This window comes from Nomascus leucogenys, chromosome 7b (genome assembly GCF_006542625.1).
Source record: "Nomascus leucogenys isolate Asia chromosome 7b, Asia_NLE_v1, whole genome shotgun sequence".
Taxonomy (NCBI): Eukaryota; Metazoa; Chordata; class Mammalia; order Primates; family Hylobatidae; genus Nomascus; species Nomascus leucogenys.
In genome coordinates, this window is record NC_044387.1 from 72,235,445 (window position 1) to 72,259,848 (window position 24,404).

Consider the following 24,404-nt stretch of genomic DNA (forward strand, 5'->3'; position numbering starts at 1 on the left):
CCAAAATTGACAAATGGGATCTAATTAAACTAAAGAGCTTCTGCACAGCAAAAGAAACTACCATCAGAGTGAACAGGCAACCTACAAAATGGGAGAAAATTTTTGCCACCTACTCATCTGACAAAGGGCTAATATCCAGAATCTACAATGAACTCAAACAAATTTACAAGAAAAAAACAACCCCATCAAAAAGTGGGTGGAGGATATGAACAGACACTTCTCAAAAGAAGACATTTATGCAGCCAAAAAACACATGAAAAAACACTCATCATCACTGGCCATCAGAGAAATGCAAATGAAAACCACAATGAGATACCATCTCACACCAGTTAGAATGGCCATCATTAAAAGTCAGGAAACAACAGGTGCTGGAGAGGATGTGGAGAAATAGGAACACTTTTACACTGTTGGTGGGACTGTAAACTAGTTCAACCATTGTGGAAGTCAGTGTGGAGATTCCTCAGGGATCTAGAACTAGAAATACCATTAGACCCAGCCATCCCATTACTGGGTATATACCCAAAGGACTATAAATCATGCTGCTATAGAGACACATGCACACGTATGTTTATTGCGGCACTATTCACAATAGCAGAGACTTGGAACCAACCCAAATGTCCAACAATGATAGACTGGATTAAGAAAATATGGCACATATACACCATGGAATACTATGCAGCCATAAAAAATGATGAGTTCATGTCCTTTGTAGGGACATGGATGAAACTGGAAACCATCATTCTCAGCAAACTATCGCAAGGACAAAAAACCAAACACTGCATGTTCTCACTCATAGGTGGGAATTGAACAATGATAACACATGGACACAGGAAGGGGAACATCACACTCCGGGGACTGTTGTGGGGTGGGGGGAGGGACAGCATTAGGAGATATACCTAATGCTAAATGACGAGTTAATGGGTGCAGCACACCAACATGGCACATGGATACATATGTAACAAACCTGCACATTGTGCACATGTACCCTAAAACTTTAAGTATAATAATAATAATAATAATAATAAAGTAGAATGGTCTATACTTGCTAATGGATTGGGTGAAGCAAAGGAAGGGATCATGGATGATCTTGCTTGAGCAATGGGGTGGATGGTGATAACATTTAACTGAGGATAAAAGAAACAAGATTAAGCAGAAAAATAAAAAGTGTAATTTTATACTCAAAAAAAAAAAAAAAAAGAACGATTTTAGTTGTTTTAGGAGCATATCCTGAGAGATTGGTAAAACCTGTGTTTTCTGATTCTTAGCTTTTCAGGTTGATTTTGCTCCAAGGAATCATGGCATGTGATAAGACCTCCACTGCTAGTTTCACAAATTAATTTGTTTCTCAGCAAGAAAATGACCACTAGTTTTAGTGTATTTTGTTGTCATAGGAACATGGGGTGGTGGAGTGGGAGTTCAACAGTCAGTTAGTGTGCAGGGGCCACGCTGACAACACCAAATGCTGGCAAGATGTGGAGTAGAAACTCTCATTTGTTGCTGATGGGAATGCAAAATGGTACAGTTACTTTGGAAGACAGTTTGGCAGTTTCTTACAAAACTAAACATACTCTTGCCGTGTGGTCCAGCAGTTGCACTCCTTGATATTTACCCAGAGGAGTTGAAAACTTATGTCCACCCAAAAACCTGCACACGGATGTTTGTAGAAACTTTATTTATAATTACCAAAAACTTGGAAGCAACCAAGATGTCCTTTAGCAGGTGAATAGATAAATAAAGTGGGGGTATATGCAGATAATGGAATATTTTTCAGCTAAAAAGAAATGAGGTGGTAAGCCATGAATATATATGGTGGAACCTTAAATGCTCATTAATAAGTGATAGAAGCCAATCTGAAAAGGCTACCTACTGTATGATTCCAACTATATGACATTCTGGAAAAGGCAAAACTATGGAGACAGTAAAAAGATAATTTTTTTCCCCCGAGCATTGGGGCAGGGTGAGGGATGAATAAGCAAAGCACAGAGGACTTTTATGGCAGTCAAATTACTTTGTATGATACTAGAATGGTGGGTACATGTCAATATACATTTGTCCAAACCCATAGAATGTAAAACACTGAGTGAGCGCTCATGTAAACTATGGTTTCTGGGGTGGCTATAATGTGTCACTGTATGTTCATCAGTTGTAACAAATGTAGCACTCTGGTAGAGGATGTTGATAATCCGGGAGGCTGTGCATGTGTTGGGGCAGCGGGTATGTCGGATATCTCTGTACCTTCCTCTCAGTTTTGTCATGAACCTTAAACTGCTCTAAAGAAAACCTCTGAAAAATGGCAGTTTTGAGGTTTGGGTTTTAGCTTATTTGAATTGTCTAATTCAATTGTGTAATTCTGCTGTTAAAGGAGAGCAGGTATTGTAACAAATCAAAATATTCAGGTGGTTCACTTGATCAGTACGCAAAAGGCAATTTAGAAAATACCATTTACAAAAGCAACATAATCATAAGATATCTTGAAGTAAATCCAACAAATACATGAAGGGCCTTTATGGAGAAAATTATAAAGGGCATGAAAGATCTAAATAAATGGAAAGCTCTACAGCTTGTAGATAGTGTATAGATGAGACATTCCTACAAATTAATCTATAAAGTTGATGCAATTTATGTTTTAAAAACTTTTTATTATGAGAAAAAGTAAAATACAGAAAATTTAAAACACTAAGATGAACACTGTATGCACCCCACCTAGATTCAAAGTTGTTAAAATTTGGCATTCTTTGGTATTTTATGCTTTTATTTGTTTTTGTTGTACCATTTGAAATTAAGTTACAGACATTAGATACTTTAGTCTGTGTTTCCTATGAATGGGGACATTCTCCCACATAACCGCAATACTGTTATTGTACCTAAGAACATTATACAATAATTCCTTAATACGATCTAGTATCCAGTTCTCCTACTATGCCCCAACTTACTTTCATAGCTTTTTTCTCCTCCTTCGTAGAGTCCAATAAAAGATATCCATCTAGCTATCAGGTCTCTTTAGTCTCCGTTAATAATAACAACCTGCCACTTTCTTTCCCCATGACATTGACTTTTTAAGAGACCAAGCCATTGTCTTATAAAACACCCCCACATTCTGGGTTTGATTGTTTCTTGTGTAGTTTGACTTGTCCCTAACCCTGCATTTCCTGCAAATTGGACTTAGATCTACATGCCCAGTTAAATTTAGATTACATATTTTTGGCAAGGTTACTTTACAAGCGATGCTATGTACTTACTGCAAGGGGCCTGTGTTAAGTTGTCCCACTATTGGTGATGCAATGAGACACCAGTTAATACTTACCAGAGTAGTAAGTATTCAGTGGTAACTGTGCTGTCAAGAGTGTGAAAAAAACAAGAACTTTTGAGAATATAAATTGGTATAGTAACTCAGGAAAGCAGTATGGCAATGTTTGGTAAAACTGAATATTTGCATACTGTGTGATCCTGCAACTTCCCTTCTAGATATTTGGCTTGGAGAAATCTGGCACTTATGTACAAGGATACATATACAATGATGTTCAATAAAACAGTGATTTGAAAAAGAGAAAAATATAAGTATGTGAAGTGAAAGATAAACTGGTTTATTCATACATCAGTGGAATACTTTTCAGCATTCAAAGTGTATGAATCATGTGTATTACCATGTAACTATATGTATGAACAGCAGTAAATCAAAAAACATGTTGAATTACTTATTTTTTTATTTATTTATTGAGACAGAGTCTCGCTCTGTCACCCAGGCTAGAGTGCAGTGGCACAATCTCGGCTCACTGCAACCTCCGCCTCCTGGGTTCAAGTGATTCACATGCCTCAGCCTCCCGAATAGCTGGGACTACAGGCGTGTGCCACCACACCCAGGTAATTTTTTTGTATTTTTAGTAGAGACAGAGTTTCACCATGTTGACCAGGCTGGTCTCAAACTCCTAACCTCAAGTGATCTGCCCGCCCAGCCTCCTAAAATGCTGGGATTACAGGCATGAGCCACTGTGCCCGTCCAGAGTTTACATAAAATTTTAAAACACAGAATCTTAGTGTATGCTGTTTTTTGGATACATATGTATACAGTAGAAGTACAAAATAACCACAAGGATAATAATATATGCTAAGTTCAAGACTGTGGCTTTTTGGGGATGAAGGAAGGAGAAGGGATGATAATGAGATTGGAGTAGGGTGCAGTTCTATTTGTAATTTTTATTGCTTGAAAAAATCAGAGTGTTCTGAAGAAATTTTGGCAGAATGTTAAAATCTGTTAAGTCTTGGCGATGGGTTTCTATTATGTTTTGTGTATTTTTCATATTTCATAATTAAAAAATTTAAATATGACAAGAATGGACCATTTTTAATGTTTAGATTTCCATTTAACTGTGTCATAAGCAGGTTTTAGTTGAGTGTTGCTTTTATAAAAACATATTTTAAAACACTATACAGATCATTAAAGTTGGAGGGAAAACAACATCTCCAGCTGACCTTGTTTGCTAGAATGGAACACGAGCTTCATTGTGTTAAGTTGCCCCTCAGGATAGATCCCATAATCTCATTTGTACCCAGTTTTCTATAATTACATCTGACAACATAATTAAAAAAAGGGCCCTTTATGTTGAAGATAAAAGCATACTCTATTAACCATCCAGCTAAGGACCGCAATTGACAAAAAGGTTTCTCTAATTAGTATGATTGTCAAAGTGTGTTAGCATCAGGCTGTTGGAAGGGTAATGACTCTTTCAGGAAATCGGACCACTTTTGGAACCTTTACTGTTATAGTTGATAGGAAGAGCTTGCTGGTTCTGCTGCCTCATAGCTCAAGATGTGCTTTCCGAGGAAAAGAAGGAGAATGAAGATACTCTAGGGAACAATTTGGTGCCAACAAAAGGATGGGGACTAAATGACCCTGTCACTTTTTTTTTTTTTAAACTAAATATTGATGGTTAAGCTCATGCCACTGTTATATATTGGCAAATGTAGAAAACAGTGTATGCATAAATGAAGTAATGCAAATTAAAGCAAGTAACCTTTAGGTACACAGCCGCAGGTAGAATGTTATTTATCCCATATCCAAAATTTATGAGGCTTTTTATTTTGGCAAGTTGCATCAAATAGTCCCTACCAGGTGTTATGCTGTGAGCTTCAGACTAAAGCCATCTGCCAAAAATCTTTGTGTTTGCTAAAATTAACCAGATATCATTAGATGTTTAAAGTTAAACATTACTTGTTCACTGCTCTGTGCATGTCATCTTTCTTTTTTTTTTTGTATGTCATCTTTCTTTCCTTCATTGGAAACATTTCTATGTGTAAAACATTATGCTAATCTTGGTAGATGCATTATTTTCTTTAATCCTGGCAACAACTTAGTGAAGAAATGGAAATTTAGAGAACTTTAATAACTGCCTGTCAGTGGCAAAGTCTGGTTCAAAACTGCATTTGTCTGATATTAAAGTCCTTGGTCTCAGCAACTGCCACACTATACTGCTGCCAGGGAAGTTGTTTGCTTTTTTGTTTGTTGTTATCCTTATGGTTTTACATGGTGGTTAGTTTCTTTTAAAGAGATTCTTGAGGGAAAATAAGTGAAAAATAAGTGCAAATAAGTGGAAAATAAGTGAAAAATGGGTTAATGCTTAATGTGTTGCGAATAAATAGAATGTTTTGCAATTTTTTTTTGTGTGTGGATGGGAATCTGAGGATCAATGAAAGGCTAAAATAGTGGATGGGAATTTTATTTTAAATGAGCTGTTGAATACATCTATATTTAAACTTTTTATAATTTAATTCTAAGTTAAAAAATGAAATTTAAAAGTAAATAGAATGTGCTATTCATCTCTTAACCTAGAAATCTTAGTTACAGACCTGTTGATATCTTTCTTTTTCCTTGTCCTGTTCCCACAGCACTCCATATCCCCTTGGGTAGTAATTAACTTTCTTTCATGTATTAGTTTATCAGCCGTCTTCTCCATCTTTCCTGGTCCAACTTGTTCACTACTCTTTCCCCAGGACCAATCTTGCATATGTCTGGCCCACAGTCTGTGTTCTAGAAATATGTGCAGTCTGGGTGAATGAATCTGAACTCTGCGCACAGTCTAGGAAGGGAGGATATAAATACCATAAAGATTTAGAATCTTGTTTCTAAGACTATGTAATACTCTCTATTCTGTAGAATATTTTCTCCCCTTTTTCTTTGCCATGCTGAAGGAGATAGCAGAGGCACTTTTTGTAGTGGCAGGAACATGGCAGGACTTCCTATTCAGCTGTCACTTCTGTATAGACAATGTCCTTCTGTTCTGGGAGTATCCTTGTGCATAGACAGTATCCTTCTGTACAGGGACTACCTTCTGGATGGGCAGGCTTCTGTTCACATCTCAGCCATGCCCTTTCACAATATTCATTTTAAAAAGTGAATATTACATAGGTATTATTTTTAATTACTGTCACTGATGTATGTAATTTGAAAATTAATGTTGCTGTAATTATATTGATATACTGAATAGTTATTCCCAGCTTTTTAGTCAGACAAATTAAGCCTGTCTTTATGAATTCATCTTCAAAGCCTCAAAGTGGTTAAGAAATCAGGAGTATGCAGAATTAAAGCCTTTGTTCTTTGGTTAATTTAGCATGAGTTAGCAAGTGTAATTGATTTAAAAAAAATGTGGCATCAAGATTAGATTTCTCTTCGAGGAGAACTTTTGGTCTCTGTTCTCTTTTGCCAGAGGTTTCTAATTTATAAGAAGCAACTCATTTGGGTCACATTCAAAACTGGAATTAAAGTGATTTGTATGGGTATGTTCACTTTAAATAGGGGACATTCTCCTTTGGGACCACAGATGCCCTGATTTTTTAAAAAGAGATAAATGTACTGTCTTGTTTACGGTTGTATTTTCCATACTTAACATAGTACCTGGCCTGAAGTAAGTGTTCGGTATTTTTTTTTTAATGAGTTAGTAAATGAATGAATGATTAAAGGTTGCCAGGAAATAGAACAGAGAACTGTATATAATTTTTTGATTTCTCTAGTACTGAAATGGTTCATCTATTTGTCTCCCTGTTCTTTATACTCCACTGGGGGCTCCTATACCATCTCCCTCACCCCACCTAGGCCCTCCCATGACTTCATATGGTCTCTCCATGTTAAGACCTCCCTGACCCGTACTCTGTTGTTGAGTTGGGTATGTTATTCATGGGAAGGACTCCTAGCATCTGAAACTCAACATACCTGACTAGACAAATCATCCATACCTCCATTGTGGACTGGAATGAACAAGTCAGACCAGGAGAGATGGAGGAGATAGGCAATACCCTAATACATGCAAGAAAGATGATTGCTACACAAAGGGGTACAGAGAGTGCTGTGGGAACAGGACAAGGGGAAAAGGAAGGCAACAATAGTCTACAGATAATTTTTTTCCAAGTTTAACATACCTAGGCCCACACCTCCTTCTGACTTTCTGTTCGTGATGCCAGGCACTGTGGATTATTTTGTCATATCTCATCTGTCTAAATCTCCCTTTCCTTCTCTGTCTGGTTCATATGGCTTGAGGTCCCATCTACATGTTGATGGCTCCGTCTCTAGCCCAGAGCTCTCTTTTAAGCATCAGCCCCACGTATCTGAATACTGGGCTCTCCATTTGGATGCCCCACATGCTCCTCATGTTGTCCTATAAAATCCTGCAGGATCTGATTCCCATTTACCTTGCCAGCCTCTTTCTACCTGTAATTCTGCACTCTAACAGTACTGCGCTTCTCTTAGTTCCTGGAGAATACCATCTTTTCTTTCTCCTTTGAGCTTTTGTATATGTTGTTCTCTCTGCTTGGAATATTCTTCCCCCTACTCTTTTTCTGGCTAACTCCTACGTACTCTTCACCAGCTTAGATATCACTTCTTCTGAGAATATTTCCTGCTGCCAACCCTCCAAATCTGAGTTAAGAGTCTTTTGTACACCTACAGCACCATATATTTTCTATTACGTATTCTGAGCATTTCTAACACTGTTTTAATTGCCCGTTAATCTCTCATTAGACAGTGAGATCAGTGAGTATGTCACTATTTCTTTTCTGGGCCTGCCTCATTATATTTTCTTGAATGTTTCCATCTCATTCGAGGCCATTGTTACCTCAGGGTTTGTGCTAGAGCAAAGCCTTTTGTAGCTGGCCTTTTTTTTTTTTTTTCTTTTGAGGCACTCCAGCTCTGTCGGCCAGGTGGGAGTGTGGTAGGTCCAATCTCGGCTCACTGCAACCTCCGCCTCCCAGGCTCAAGGGATTCTCTCTTGCCTCAGCTTCCTGAGTAGCTGGGATTACAGGCTTGTGCCACCACACCCAGCTAATTTTCGTATTTTTGGTAAAAAGTGGGTTTCACCATGTTGGCCGGACTGGTCTCAAACTCCTGGTTCAAGTGATCCGTTCGCCTCAGCCCCCCAAAATGCTGGGATTACAGGCATGAGCCACCACCCCTGGCCCCATAGCTGACTCCTTTGCATTCATTCTGTGCCATCCTTGGCCATCCTATACATATCTAGCAAGTCAGGATCTCCAAGTTGCTGCTTAGTCAGTATCACTTCCCAGCTGGGAGGCCTCCAGTACTATGAAATTCATTGCATCCCTGGTTTGATATTCCACAAGGTAAAATCAACAAGCACTCAGCATTAAGTGTGTTACCTTCCTACATTTCTGTCTCTATTAAAGGCATCACCATTTTCTTGGTGACCAAGTTGGGTTAGTTGACGGTTTTGAGTTCTTACCTCACTTACCAAGCCCAAAGGCTGTCATTTAAATTAAGGACCAGAACACTAAGGGAGGAAGCAAGCCCTAAGAGTTTTGGATTAATGCCAGACCGATAGATGTCATGGTTAGATCACCCTCATATCCACCTTCCATGTGATGCTCAAATTTTATTTCCTCCTCTCTTTTCCTAGTGCTGATGCCTCCATGTAGACTCACTTTATCTCTTCTTGAAGCTTGTCATCACATCTAACTAACTGATTGCTGACCCCCAATTCTTTCTCCTTGTTATTGCTTGTGAAGATCAAATGAGAAAATATATATGGAAGTGCTTTCTAAACTGCAAACATGCAGCTGTCAGTCATGACCTTAAGCATGCAGGGAATTGCATGGAATCTTTCTCATAAAGCTCATGGTTCCAATGTATGTGACTTTCTGTCCTGGACCACCTCAAAACAGGAGTTTCTCCTCTAGACTGGGGTATGTGCCTTCTCTGTATTTGCACTTGATGTATTGTACTATAGGGTACTGTTTATGAATTTGTTCCTCTCCTGAACTTCTTGAGGCCAGAATAATGTTTTATTCATCTTTGTGTGTACTCCTCCTACACCTAGCCCAGCATAGTGCCTGGCACATGACAGTTGAGCAACCCATACCAACCATGTGTATATTAGCCAGATAGTTCTGATATTGCCGTTCCTTCTGCCAGAGTTGTCCTTCCCTACTGTCTTCACCTGTTTGCATTGTTTTTAGCTGGCTGATGGGCTCTTATACCTTTAATACCTTGCTACTTAAAGATAATAGTTTTGGGACCAGCAGCATTGGCATCACCTGTGAGCTGTTAATTGCAGGTTGAGAACTTTGGAAAAGCGTTTATTTTGTTTTTATTTCTGAATACAGGTACTTGCAACTGGGCTCAGTGGTCTCTACTCTTCCCTGCCTACAAAGCTAGAAGAGAAAGGCGAGGAATGGCACTGCCTTCTGAAAGATGACTGGCTTCTACTTCCTTCTCTTGTCCAGTTCATGAACTCCCTGGAGTTTTGCAATGCAGTCATACAGGTACCAGAGCACAATAAAGGATCCCTTTGCTATGGCTTCATTCAGAGCACAAGCATTGCAAAAGATTAATTTTAAAACGTTCACTTTTTAAAATGTTAATAAATGTTTATGAAATATTGGTACTTTAAGCCAACTGAATGAGTGAAAATGTTAGTTTGTAAGTTTCTGGAAGTTTTAACTGAGAAAAAAAATGAGTAGATTTTCTTTATCTTCTTTATAAATTAATTCTGTTTTGATTATCTACTTAACCATCAAAAATGAGTTCAATGCCTGACTCATTGAATAGATATTTTTAGGTTTCTAAGTACTCCAGATTATACCACTTTTACTTCAAGGTCTTCTTGGGAATTTACAAGGGAGAACACTTTATTTTGCTTAATGGTGCATACTACATAAAGAATATTGTTATCCCAATTGAATTTAGAAGAAGTTAAGCATTTTCATTGCAACACAAATTAAATTGGCTTTGAAATTGTCCTGTTTGGTGGGGGGAAAAACAACCACTGAACTCTTGTGTATTTGGCTTTTTGATTAGATTTTTACCTTTAGATTTCTTGTTACTGTTTTCAGTAAAAATCAGATTATATATATATTTAAGGATGTGATAAGTTTTCATAAAAAATGTTTTAGTTCTATATTGCATAAATAATTACCTTAATATTAGATTTATTAAGAAATAAAGTTTTCTTTTTTTTCTCGGCCTTTTTTATTATTATTATACTTTAAGTTTTAGGATACATGTGCACAACGTGCAGGTTTGTTACATATGTATACATGTGCCATGTTGGTGTGCTGCACCCATTAACTCGTCATTTAGCATTAAGTATATCTCCTAAGAAATCAAGTTTTCTTTATAGTGATTGTAGGATGAAAAATGTTAGTTATAATCTGTTTATCTACCAGATAAAGAAATAGCTTCTGGAAGAAAATACAAGTAAATTATTTTAGTTCCGTCTCATTTTTATTGCTAAGTCAAAGGAAGTTTTATTTATATATAAGAAAAATGGATTTCATCTTATTTTTTCCTTTAATATTGCAGCCTATCAACCTATCAACATTTTCTTGCAGAAGTTTGTGGAAATAAAAAAGAACTACTATTAGTTCTTCCCCAAAAATATATACACACAGAGAGATTATCAGTAATTTAAAGATCTAGCCTCACTTTCCTAGAAATTGCTTTTTACTTTATTGTTTGACTTCCTCTTTTTCATTTTCTTCTTTTTTTAAGAAAGAGAAATAAAGCTAATAGGCATGGTAAGAACAGGGAAATTATATTTTTCATACTGTATTTTGACATTGAAACCATATACTTTTAAGATTTTTTGTTTGGGGAAGACTACTGAAAAGGTTACTTATAAAAGATATTAGTAGAGGGTTATCCACACTAAATATATTTTGGAAATCAAATATGAGAAGTATTGTACCTCTGATAATGTTTTCCGCTTTTGAATATTATCTATTTTTCTGAAAATATTTTTAAATGCCTTTCTCTTTAATATAAATGAGTATCAGGAAATACATATTTAAAATGAGAAAATGTTTTCTGCTAGCAAAATAAATGTATTTAATTGTTCGTTTTGACAGTTATACTCAGTTTTTAAAATTAGTTACAGGTTGAGATGTGATTTAGAAGAAAGTAAGGGGCAAAAATTATACTTTCCAGTTTGTTAACTTTAACTTATGAATCTTTATACATACTCAGTCTATTTATTGTCTTTTTTCCAAACACACAGTTTAAAATTACCAATATTATGTCTGAAAGTTCAACTTCTGAGGATTTTAACCAAGCTGTTTATACGGGAATAAGCTATTCGAAAGGCTTATATGACAGTATGAGGTCTGATTTGTTCTTTAATTACAGAATAAATGGCCAAAATGTGGATTTCCTTTTTGAGTTCAGGATGTACACAGAATTGTTTTATTTTAAGAACTGAAGATTGAACTCTTTGCCTTTTTCATGCCTATGTGCCTCTCTCTTAGGTGGCTCATCCCTTGATTCGAAATCAGCTTGTCAATTACATTTACAATGGATTTTTGGTACCAGTCTTGGCTCCTGCTCTCCATAAGGTCAGTGATTGGTTCATGTAATCTTCTGTCTCTATAATACAAGTGATGGACACTGAGGAGGATAAACACAGTGTAATTGATTTGATGGTGATTTTAGCCTGATTTTTCTTCTCATTCCATCTATATTTCTTAGCTATATCAAACATAGGTCTTAAAATGGCCACAGCTTAAACTGAAGGTTCTATCTGGTGTCATAGAATACAGTATTGTGAGTGTCAAGTAGGATAGTCAGCCTAAAGGAACATTGGCAGATAGACTCTGACTCTGTGCCTGTTTCACTTCGTGGGCAGTGGCTACTTGGAACTGTTAAGCTGTTCTCCAAGGCTGAGTCTGTCATAGAGAATGCAAGGTCTGCCATGGGCATGGAGAGGAGCAGTGGTAGCACAAGTGCCATAGATTTGCTATCTACTTAATAAAACATAATTTTTTATTGTAACAATTTTGTGACAGCAGAAATTAAAGTGAAGCCGAGTTAAGGTCCCATCAAAGGTTGGCTGTCTCATTAGCACAACTCTGAATTTCTTATGACTCTCTCATTTTGTATAATAAATCAACTGATATCTTTTCCACTGTGAGCTGTCAGGAGACACCCCTGGGCCTAGAATTCTGATTTTCTGTTTTTCCTTCACTAAGTAAAGAGACTTGTGCAGTATTTAGTTCAGGGGATCTTTGTCAAGATTTTGGAATCACACCTCTAGCAGAGACAGAAGCAAAGAGCAACTTGATCATATGTTGTTTTGATGGAATGCCCACCATTCTGCATCCTGAAGTTCAATTTCTATGGACTTTTATTTTACAGAATCCAAAAATACTTGATTATGGCAACCTTGAAACCTTGCCATCCGAGCTGGTGAGGTTTCTGGTTTAGAGCAGATCTTGACAGAAGATGTTCATCCCTTACTATTTAGTGCCTCTCTAGCATAGTGGCCATGTTTTCCAAGCCAAACAGGGTACTTGGTTTGAATTGGATTTTTATGTTATTTCTAGGTTCAAGAGGTCATCTTTGATGTGGTTTAAACATAAAATTACTGAGGTTTCCATGTTATTTTAGTAGTTTATGGGCACAAAGGAACCAAGTCTGTGAAATTAGATCTCTCTTGGAAAATAAGGGATTAACTTTGGAAAATACAGAACTTGTATTTGTTTCTAGGTTAACTTTATGTTTGTCAGTATTTTGTTGTTCCAGGGATGGAATGGGTATCTTGCATTGAAGACCTCTAAGCCTTTGGAGGAACACAAGAGTGCTATAGAAATTCTTTGGCAGTAATTATCCACATACGCTCTCACACATTTAGACTTTCTTTTTCGTTTATTTCCATCCTTTTCCTCATTGACCTATTGACATAAAAATTTCCTGTCATTATTATAATAGTGATAATTATTATAATTACTATTTGTTCAGGAAATTTTATGTTATTATAATTAGCACACTTTAGTGTTACAGACATTAGTGATAGCTCTTTATCCATAATTGAGGATGAAAGCCACCTCAGAGAGCTATTACGAGGATCTTACTGGTCACCCCATACTACTTCTTCATAGCACTTAGTACAGGTAGAGTTAAATCATTACATGTGCTATTACTTGCTTAATGTCTTCTCCACAGTGGTATGCGTACTTTCAGGTATGGCATATTATCACATGTGTTTTATTCACTGGGATATCTCCAATGCTGAGCACAGTACCTTAGACTTAGGAGGCTGAAGAAACAACACACAAATGGAATGCTTGTTAAAGTGCCAACAGAGTGCTGGCACTTAGTACCTTCCCAGACAGTGGTTTGTAAGAGAATAATTGCTAACATTTGATCTAGCACTTTACATATATTATGTAATATCCTCAGTTGTGCCCATAATTAAAATATGAGAGTTTTAAAACCATAAAGTTAATACATTTAAAGTTTAAAACCATAAAGTTAATACATGCTTATTGTAAAAATAAAAAAGAGTCAATGCTGAATATGTAAAATGAAAAGTGAATGTTACTGTATTAGGTTTGAATTTCCAACCCCTAATTAAGATTCCTTAACTTGTATCCATTGCAGACAATTTATCTCAGGGCTGTATAGCAACTAGGGAGAACAAAGATGGATTTTTTTCCTTCTTAATTAATTTTCTCCCTGTTCTCCATCTGTTTTTTGTTTGTTTGCTTTTTCATCATTTAGAATGAACAGGGTTAGGGACGGAGCAGGCCAGGGTAGGTGAACAGCCTCTCCTCTGGCTCTTGGCTCCTTATGTGGTTGATGAAGAAAGGAGCCATTTCACAAGTGTCAGGACAGGAAATCAGAAGCACATAAACAAAGAAGTCTAGAACTGGATGTTTCTTGAGGGGTTCCTGGTGAGAGCAGTCATATCCTACTTCCTATGTTTCCCCCTTTGGTATGGGGAGTGATACCAAGAAGTCTGGGCTCAGGTCCACTGGAGGGACTCCTGTCTGTGTTTTCTATACTCCATGTCCACTGCTTTGACATGAGCATTTTTTTAAAATTCTTTATTGTATTTTTATTATACTTTAAGTTCTGGGATTCACATGCAGTATGTGCAGGTTTGTTACATACGTATACACGTGCCATGGTGGTTTGCTGCACCCATCAACTCGTCATCTACATTAGGTATTTCTCCTAATGCTATCCCTCCCCTAGTCCCTGACCTCCTGACAGGCCCCCATGTGTGATGTTCCCCTTTCTGTGCCCATGTGTTCTCGTTGTTCAATTCCCACTTACGAGTGAGAACATGCAGTGTTTGGTTTTCTGTTCCTGTGTTAGTTTGCTGAGAATGATGGTTTCCAGCTTCATCCATGTCCCTGCAAAGGAATAAACTCATCCTTTTTTATGGCTGCATATTCCATGGTGTATTCCATGGTGTATATGTGCCACATTTTCTTTAGTCTGTCATTGATGGGCATTTGGGTTGGTTCCAAGTCTTTGCTATTGTTAATAGTGCTGTAATATATATACGTATGCATGTGTCTTTATAGTAGAATGATTTATAATCCTTTGGGTATATACCCAGTAATGGTATTGCTGGGTCAAATGGTATTTCTGGTTCTAGATCCTTGAGGAATTGCCACATTGTCTTCCACAATGGTTGAACTAATTTACACTCCCGCCAACAGTATAAAAGTGCTCCTATTTCTCCACATCCTCTCCAGCATCTGTTGTTTCTGGACTTTTTTTTTTTTTTGAGGTGGAGTCTCGCTTTGTCGCCCAGGCTGGAATGCAGTGGTGCAATCTCAGTTCACTGCAAACTCCGCCTCCCAGGTTCACCCCATTCTCCTGCCTCAGCCTTCTGAGTAGCTGGGACCACAGGTGCCCACCACCATGCCTGGCTGATTTTTTGTATTTTTAGTAGAGACGGGGTTTCACTGTGTTAGCCAGGATGGTCTCGATCTCCTGACCTAGTGACCCACCCGCCTAAGCCTCCCAAAGTGCTGAGATTACAGGCCTGAGCCACTGCGCCCGACTGTTCCCTGACTTTTTAATGATTGCCATTCTAACTGGTGTGAGATGATATCTCATTGTGGTTTTGATTTGAATTTCTCTAATGACCAATGATGGTGAGCTTTTTTTCATATGTTCGTTGGCTGCATAAATGTCTTCTTTTGAGAAATGTCTGTTCATAATCTTTGTCCACTTTTTGGTGGGGTTTTTTCTTGTAAATTTGTTTAAGTTCCTTGTAGATTCTGGATATTAGCCCTTTGTCAGATGGATAGATTGCAAAAATTTTCTCCCATTCTGTAGGTTGTGTGTTCACTCTGATGCTAGTTTCTTTTGCTGTGCAGAAGCTCTTTGGTTTAATTAGATCCCATTTATCAATTTTGGCTTTTGTTGCCATTGCTTTTGATGTTTTAGTCCTGGAGTCTTTGCCCATGCCTATGTCCTGAATGGTATTATCTAGGTTTTCTTCTAGGGTTTTTATGGTTTTAGGTCTTACATTTAAGTCTTTAATCCATCATGAGTTAATTTTTGTATAAGGTGTAAGGAAGGGGTCCAATTTCAGTTTTCTGCATATGGCTAGCCAGTTTTCCCAGCACCATTTATTAAATAGGGAATCCTTTCCCCATTGCTTGTTTTAGTCAGGTTTGTCGAAGATTAGGTGGTTGTAGATGTGTAGCATTATTTCTAAGGTCTCTGTTATGTTCCACTGGTCTATATATCTGTTTTGGTACGAGTACCCTGCTGTTTTGGTTACTGTAGCCTTGTAGTATAGTTTGAAGTCAGGTAGTGTGATGCCCCAGCTTTGTTCTTTTTGCTTAGGATTGTGTTGGCTATACAAGCTCTTTTTTGGTTCCATATGAAATTTAAAGTAGTTTTTTCTAATTCTGTGAAGAAAGTCAATGGTAGCTTGATGGGGATAGCATTGAATCTATAAATTACTTTGGGCAGTATGGCCATTTTCACGATATTGATTCTTCCTATCCATGAGCATAGAATGTTTTTCCATTTGTTTGTGTCCTCTCTTATTTCCTTGAGCAGTGGTTTGTAGTTCTCCTTGAAGAGGTCCTTCACATGCCTTGTAACTTGTATTCCTAGATATTTTATTTTCTTTGTAGCAATCGTGAGTGGGAGTTCACTCATAATTTGGCTCTCTGTTTTTCTATTATTTATGTATAGGAATGCTTGTGATTTTGCACATTAATTTTGTATCCTGAGACTGCTGAAGTTGCTTATCAGTTTAAGGAGATTTTTGGCTGAGACGATGGGGTTTTCTAAATATACAATCATGTCATCTGCAAACAGAGACAATTTGACTTCCTCTCTTCCTGTTTGAATACCCTTTATTTCTTTCTCTTGCCTGAGTGCCCTGGCCAGAACTTCCACTATTATGTTGAATAGGAGTGGTGAGAGAGGCCGTCCTTATCTTGTGCCAGTTTTCAAAGAGAATGCTTCCAGCTTTTGCCCATTCGGTATGATATTGGCTGTGGGTTTGTCATAAATAGCTCTTATTATTTTGAGATACATTCCATCAGTGCTTAGTTTATTGAGAGTTTTTAGCATGAAGGGGTGTTGAATTTTTTTGAAGGCCTTTTCTGCATCTATTGAGATAATCGTGGTTTTTGTAATTGGTTCTGTTTATGCGATGGATTAGGTTTATTGATTTGCATATGTTGAACCAGCCTTGCATCCCAGGGATGAAGCTGACATGATCGTGGTGGATAAGCTTTTTGATGTGCTGCTGGATTCGGTTCGCCAGTATTTTGTTGAGGATTTTCAGATCGATGTTCATCAGGGACATTGGTGTGAAATTTTCTTTTTTTGTGGTGTCTCTGCCAGGTTTTGGTACCAGGATGATACTGGCTTCATAAAATGAGTTAGGGAGGAGTCCCTCTTTTTCTATTGTTTGGAATAGTTTCAGATGGAATGGTACCAGCTCATCTTTGTACCTCTGGTAGAATTTGGCTGTGAATCTGTCTGGTCCTGGGCTTTTTTTTGGTTGGTAGGCATTAGTTAACTTGTTATTGGTCTATTCAGGGATTCGACTTCTTCCTGGTTTAGTCTTGGGAGGGTGTATGTGTCCAGGAATTTATCCATTTCTTCTAGATTTTCTAGTTTATTTGCGTAGAGGTGTTTATAGTATTCTCTGATTGTAGTTTGTATTTCTGTGGGATGAGTGGTGATATCCCCTTTGTCTTTTTGTTTTTTGAGACGGAATCTCGCTCTGTCGCCCAGGCTGGAGTGCAGTGGCACGATCTCGGCTCACTGCAAGCTCCGCCTCCTGGGTTCATGCCATTCTCCTGCCTCAGCCTCCCGAGTAGCTGGGACTATAGGCTCCCGCCACCATGCCTGGCGAACTTTTTGTATTTTTAGTAGAGACAGGGTTTCACCACGTTAGCCAGGATGGTCTCGGTCTCCTGACCTCGTGATCCGCCCACTTCGGCCTCCCAAAGTGCTGGGATTACAGGTGTGAGCCACTGTGCCTGGCCACCTTTGTCATTTTTTATTGTGTCTATTTGATTCTTCTCTCTTTTCTTTTTTATTAGCCTGGCTAACAGTCTATCTATTTTGTTAATGTTTTCAAAAAACCAGCTCCTGGATTCATTGATTTTTTGAAGAGTTTTTCATGTCTCTATCTCCTTCAGTTCTGCTCTGATCTTAGGTGTATCTTGTCTTCTGCTAGCTTTTGAATTTGTTTGCTCTTGCTTCTCTAGTTCTTTTCATTGTAATGTTAGGGTGTCAATTTTAGATCTTTCCCACCTTTTCCTGTGGGCATTTAGTACTATAAATTTACCTCTAAACACTACTTTAGCTGTGTCCCAGAGATTTTGGTATGTTGTGTCTTTATTCCCATTGGTTTCAAAGAACTTATTTATTTCTGCCTTAATTTCATTATTTACCCAGTAGTTATTCAGGAGCAGGTTGTTCAGTTTCCATGTAGTTGTGTGGTTTTGAGTGAGTTTCTTAATCCTGAGTTCTAATTTGATTGCACTGTGGTTGGTCTGAGAGACTGTTTGTTATGATTTCCATTCTTTTGCATTTGCTGAGGCGTGTTTTACTTCCAATTGTGTGGTCAATTTTAGAATAAGTGTGGTGCTGAGAAGAATGTATATTCTGTTGATTTGGGGTGGAGAGTCCTGTAGATGTCTATTAGGTCTGCTTGGTCCAGAGCTGAGTTCAAGTCCTGAATATCTTTGTTAATTTTCTGTCTTGTTGATCTGTCTAATATTGACAGTGGGGTGTTAAAGTCTCCCGCTATTATTTTGTGGGAGTCTAAGTCTCTTTGTAGGTGTCTAAGAACTTGTTTTGTGAATCTGGGTGCTACTTTATTGGGTGCATGTATATTTAGGATAGTTAGCTCTTCTTGTCGCATTGATCCCTTTACCATTATGTAATGCCCTTCTTTGTCTCTTTTGATCTTTGTTGGTTTAAAGTATGTTTTATCAGAGACTAGGCTTGCAATACTGCTTTTTTTTGCTTTCATTTGCTTGGTAAATATTCCTCCATCCCTTTATTTTGAGCCTATGTGTGTCTTTGCACATGAGATAGGTCTCCTGAATACAGCACACTGATGGGTCTTAACTCTATCCAATTTGCAAGTCTGTGTCTTTTAAGTGAGGGTATTTAGCCCATTTACATTTAAGGTTAATATTTGTTGTGTGTGAATTTGATCCTGTCATTATGATGCTAGCTGGTTATTTTGCCCATTAGTTGATGCAGTTTCTTCATAGTGTCGGTAGTCTTTACAATTTAGTATGTTTCTGCAGTGGCTGGTTTTGGTTTTTCTTTTTCATGTTTAGTGCTTCCTTCAGGAGCTCTTGTAAGGCAGGTGTGGTGGTGACAAAATCTCTCAGCATTTGCTTGTCTGTAAAGGATTTTATTTCTCCTTCACTTAGGAAGCTTAGTTTGGCTGGATATGAAATTCTGGCTTGAAAATTCTCTCTTTAAGAATGTTGAATGTTGGCCCCCAGTCTCTGCTGGCTTGTAGGGTTTCTGCAGAGAGATCCCCTGTTAGTCTGATGGGCTTCCCTTTGTGTGTAGCTTGACCTTTCTCTCTGGCTGCCCTTAACATTTTTTCCTTCATTTCAACTTTGGTGAATCTGACAATTATGTGTCTTGGGGTTGCTCTTCTCGAGATGTATCTTTGTGGTGTTCTCTGTATTTTCTGAATTTGAATGTTGGCCTGTCTTGCCAGGATGGGGATGTTCACCTGGATAATATCCTGAAGAGTGTTTTCCAAGTTGGTTTCATTATCCGCGTCACTTTCAGGTACACCAATTAAGCATAGGTTTGGTCTTTTCACATAGTCTCATATTTCTTGGAGGCTTTGTTCATTCCTTTTCATTCTTTTTTTCTCTAATCTTGTCTTCACACTTTATTTCATTAAGTTGATCTTCAATCTCTGATATCCTTTCTTCCACTTGATTGATGCGGCTGTTGATGCTTGTGTACGCTTCATGAAGTGCTCGTGTTGTGTTTTTCAGCTCCATCAGGTTATTTACATTCTTTTCTAAACTGGTTATTCTAGATAGCAATTCCTCTACCCTTTTATCAAGATTCTTAGCTTCCTTGCATTGGGTTAGAACATGCTTCTTTAGCTTGGAGGAGTTTGTTATTACCTACCTTCTGAAGCCTACTTCGGTCAATTTGTCAAACTCATTCTCTGTCCAGTTTTGTTCCCTTGCTGGCGAGGTGTTGTGATGCTTTGGAGGAGAAGAGGCATTCTGGTTTTTGGATTTTCAGCCTTTTTGTGCTGATTTTTCTTCATCTTTGTGGATTTATCTACCTTTGGTCTTTGATGTTGTTGACCTTTGGATGGGGTTTTTGAGTGGACGTCCTTTTTGTTGATGTTGATGCCATTTCTTTCTGTTTGTTAGTTTTCATTCCAACAGTCAGGCCCTTCTGCTGCAGGTCTGCTGGAGTTTGCTGGAGGTCCACTCCAGACCCTGTTTGCCTAGGTATCACTAGTGGAGGCTGCAGAACAGCAAAGATTGCTGCCTGTGCCTTCCTCTGGAAGCTTCGTCCCAGAGGGTCACCCACCAGATGCCAGCTGGAGCTCTCCTGTATGGGGTGTCTGTTGACCCCTGCTGGGAGGTGTCTCCCTGTCAGGAGGCACAGGGGTCAGGGACCCACTTGAGGAGGCAGTCTGTCCCTTGGCAGAGCTCGAGTGCTGTGCTGGGAGATCTGCTGCTCTCTTCAGAGCTGGCAGGCAGGAACGTTTAAGTCTGCTGAGGCTGTGCCCATAGCTGCCCCTTTCCCCAGGTGCTCTTTCCCAGGGAGATGGGAGTTTTATCTCTAAGCCCCTGACTGGGGCTGCTGCCTTTCTTTCAGAGATGCCCTGCCCAGAGAGGAGGAATCTAGAGAGGCAGTCTGGCTACAGCGGCTTTGCTGAGCTGCGGAGGGCTCTGTCCAGTTCGAACTTCCAGGTGACTTTGTTTATACTGTGAGGGGAAAACTGCCTACTCAAGCCTCAGTAATGGTGGATGCCCCCTCCCCCCACCAAGCTCGAGTGTCCCAGGTCGACTTCAGACTGTTGTGCTGGCAGCGAGAATTTCAAGCCAGTGGATCTTAGCTTGCTGGCCTCTGTGGGGGTGGGATCTGCTGAGCTAGAACACTTGGTTCCCTGGCTTCAGCCCCCCTTTTAGGGGAGTGAACGGTTCTGTCTCGCTGGCCTTCCAGGCGCCACTGGGGTATGAAACAAAACAAAACAAAACAAAAAAACGTCTTGCAGCTAGCTCAGTGTCTGCCCAAATGGCCAGCCAATTTTGTGCTGGAAACCCAGGGCCTTGGTGATGTAGTCACCTGAGGGAATCTCCTGGTCTGCGGGTTGTGGACTGTGGGAAATGTGTAGTATCTGGCTGGAATGCACTGTTCTTCACGGCACAGTCCCTCACGGTTTCCCTTGGCTAGGGGAGGGAGTTCCCCAACTCCTCGAGCTTCCCGGTGAGGCAATGCCCCACCCTGCTTTGGCTCGCCGTCGGTAGGCTGCACCCACTGTCTAGCCATTCCCAATGAGATGAACCGGGTACCTCAATGGGAAATGCAGAAATCACCCACCTTCTGCATTGATCTTGCTGAGTGCTGCAGACTGGAGTAGTTCCTGTTTGGCCATCTGGCCAGCCACCTCTAGTTATTCTGTGAGGCTTATTTAGTATCCTAAATAAATTTTCTTTGTGCACTCTCTCAGCCACCAACTTATGCGTAACATTTTAGTTACCTGCCATCAGCATAGGCAGTTTACAGAGGTGAACCTATTCTCTCAGTCTCATAAATAATATAAATAATTTCATGCTTAAACAATATTTCTACAGCATTTCTGAACCAGAGATGAAGTCATCACAAAGTGTTGTGGATAATAAAAGGTGAGGAGTGGGAGTCCTTGACAAGTGAAGATTGTCTCCGCTTTCCTCTTCCCACTCTATGTAAGGATAATACAATACTTAGCCTTTGCAAGTTGTTCTCGTAAGTTCTTGTGTTATGTGCTTTCCTCATCCAGATGGCCATTTATTTTTCTGTTAGTAAAATGGCATTTCTGATTTTTTTAAGGGGCTGCATAGTTTTCTGTAGTGTGAATATGTTCACAGTTCCTTATTCACAACGTAAACTTCAAAAGCTCTGGAAACTGAATGTTTTCTTACAATTCACTTGGTTCACAACCTAACTTTTGATGAACTTATTTGGTATTGAACCCTACTTGAACTACCTCGAGGCTATTTACTTTTATCTCACTTCTGTTAATGTTTGTATGTTTCGTAGAAAAAACAGTAATGTATTTGATTATAAGGTGCTGCCTGCAGCCCCACTGGGGGAGGTTCTGTCAAATATGGCAGATATACATTACTTTTCTTAAAGTTTTGCATTCCAAAATACACATGGTCTCCAGGGTTTGGGATAAGGGATTGGAAGCCTATTTTGGACGTATGGGAAAGGATAAATTTTTAATTTAAGGTCAAAATCATACTTTGTAAAAGTCATATTAAATAAAATGATACTATGTTAACATAGGTAATATAGGAATTAGATCCAGCTATAGATACGGATATGATTTTGTGCAAAACTGGTTATTTATGACTTCAGATTAATGGGACAGCCCTTATTCAACAAGAGCTAGTTTTGTTGTCTCTGTATGTTTAATTTGTCAAAGCTAAATTTTCAAGGCTGAATATTCATTGGTGTAGTTCTGTTAGTCTGGGTTCTCAGAGAAGCAGATGCCAAGATAGGATTAAATGTGCAAGGATTTTATGTGGGGAAATGCCTGTGTGAAAGAAAATAGGAGCAAGATGGGGGAAGCCTGGGAGAGCTTTCAGACTGCAACACCAATCTGACCCCAAGTGATGAGAGAGGCAGAGAAGGCTGGCTGGAAGTGTCCTAGACTGTTGAAAAGTCTGAGAAAGGTTATTTGAGGCCTGCATCTCTCAGGAACAGGCCTGCCTTAGTATGCTTACTATACTCAGTGATCCCAGTCACTGGCTGGGAACAACCTGTAGGAAGTGTAGCCTCAGAGCAAATGTGGAGAAGATTCCAGAGTTTAGCAGCAGCGGCCCCAGCTCAGTAATGCTCCCTGTAGTTGGAAGTCTGCAAGGTGCATTTCCAAGGCCACTACGATGGTTGATGGATTTCCATGGTTTTTCTGATTATAGATATGTACAAGATGGTTATATATATTTGCTTAATATAGAGACCTCTTTCCTGGTGTACAGAATATTCAAGAGTTCAAGTGGACCCCTAATGCATGGGGGCATTTCGGTCAGGATTAGCTTGACAGAGGAGCTTATAGTAGTAGTCATGATGATTATGCTGTAGTCACAAACAACACTGAAATCTCAGGGGCTAAAATAACAGACGTTTGTCTCTTGTTCACACTGCATCTTTGCATTGCATCATCACTGTGTTTTGCTTGTGGGATGAGCAATTTGTAGCTAGCTTTTCTCCATGTTACCCTCACTCAGGGATCCAAGTTGATAGAGCCTCCACTATCTGGAACTGATACCACTGGTCTCAAGGTGATGTCAGGGAGAAGAGAACCTTGTGAATGGCCCACTGGCTCTTGAAGCTTTTATCTGGAAGTAACACATATCATTTCTATTGACATTTCATTGTCTGAAGCAAAGCAAGTCACCAGGCCACATCTGACCTCAGGGGGAAGTGCAGTTCTGCCATTTTTTCAGAAGCAGAGAAGTCTAGAATATGATTATCAGCCCTAATGTTTGTCATGTTGTGTATTTAGTCAGGGACCCAGAAGGAATAGATGGCATTCAGACTGGGTAGTGAGGGGAGCTTAATAAGTGGATTAGTTACAACAGTGTGGTGTTTCAGTGATCTAGCACTGTGTAATAAACTATTCTCAAACTTAGTGACTTAAACCAGCCATTGGTTATTAGTATAAATCATGATTCTCTGGTTCAGGAATGCAGTCAGGACATGGTGGGGACAGCTCATCACTGCTCTGTGATGTCTGGGGCCTCAGCTGGCTGGGGCGTGAACAGCTTGGGGCTGACTAGATCTCTCTCTCCTTCTTTCCCTCCTTCCACACAGCCTCTCCACAGGGCTGCTTGGGCATCTTCACAGCATGGCAGCCTCCGGTAATTGGATTCCTGTACTGATTGAACTCCAAGGGCTCTGAGAGTGAGTGTGCCAAAGAGGCAAGAGATAGAAGCTGCTAGTCTCCTAAGGCTGGGGTTTGGAACCTGGAAGAGTATCCCTTATGCCATATTTCATTGTTCATAGTCGCACAGAGACCACTCACTTTCAAGGGGAGAGGACAAAGACCCCACCTCTTTATAGTAGCAGTATTAAAGAATTTGTGGCCATATTCTGGGCAGGGGTTTACCACAGTTGCCACCCCTAAGACTGAATGTGCTGTAAAGGGTCAAAGAGACATATGTGGAGAGGCCCACCTGATAAGAGCCATGAACTTCAGTCATGGGTTACAACCTGCCTGAGGCAACCCTTCAGAGGGGAGTCAGGGGAACAAATAGCCAGGTTTCCTTCTTCTTCCTTCTAGTCTCCTGCTGGAACCCCATTGGGTGAACCCAAGTAGAAAGCATATGGAAGGGAACCATGGGAAAAAGGTCCATACAGGTCTACTGGGGCATAGGGCAAGGTGGAAAAGGTGGAGAGTAGATTTAGAGGGCCGTTG

The 24,404-nt window shown here is 39.3% G+C and overlaps 1 protein-coding gene across 3 annotated transcripts in view; it reads left to right on the forward strand.

Moving 5' to 3' along the window:
• Positions 1–24,404, forward strand: part of FAM160A1 (family with sequence similarity 160 member A1) — a 263,019-nt gene that overhangs the window by 166,767 nt on the left and 71,848 nt on the right. For all 3 annotated transcript variants that reach the window (XM_030816237.1, XM_030816239.1, XM_030816238.1), the window contains 2 exons: positions 9,607–9,765; positions 11,746–11,832. In XM_030816237.1, coding sequence (XP_030672097.1) covers positions 9,607–9,765; positions 11,746–11,832 — 246 coding nt within the window. The remainder of the gene's footprint in view (positions 1–9,606; positions 9,766–11,745; positions 11,833–24,404) is intronic.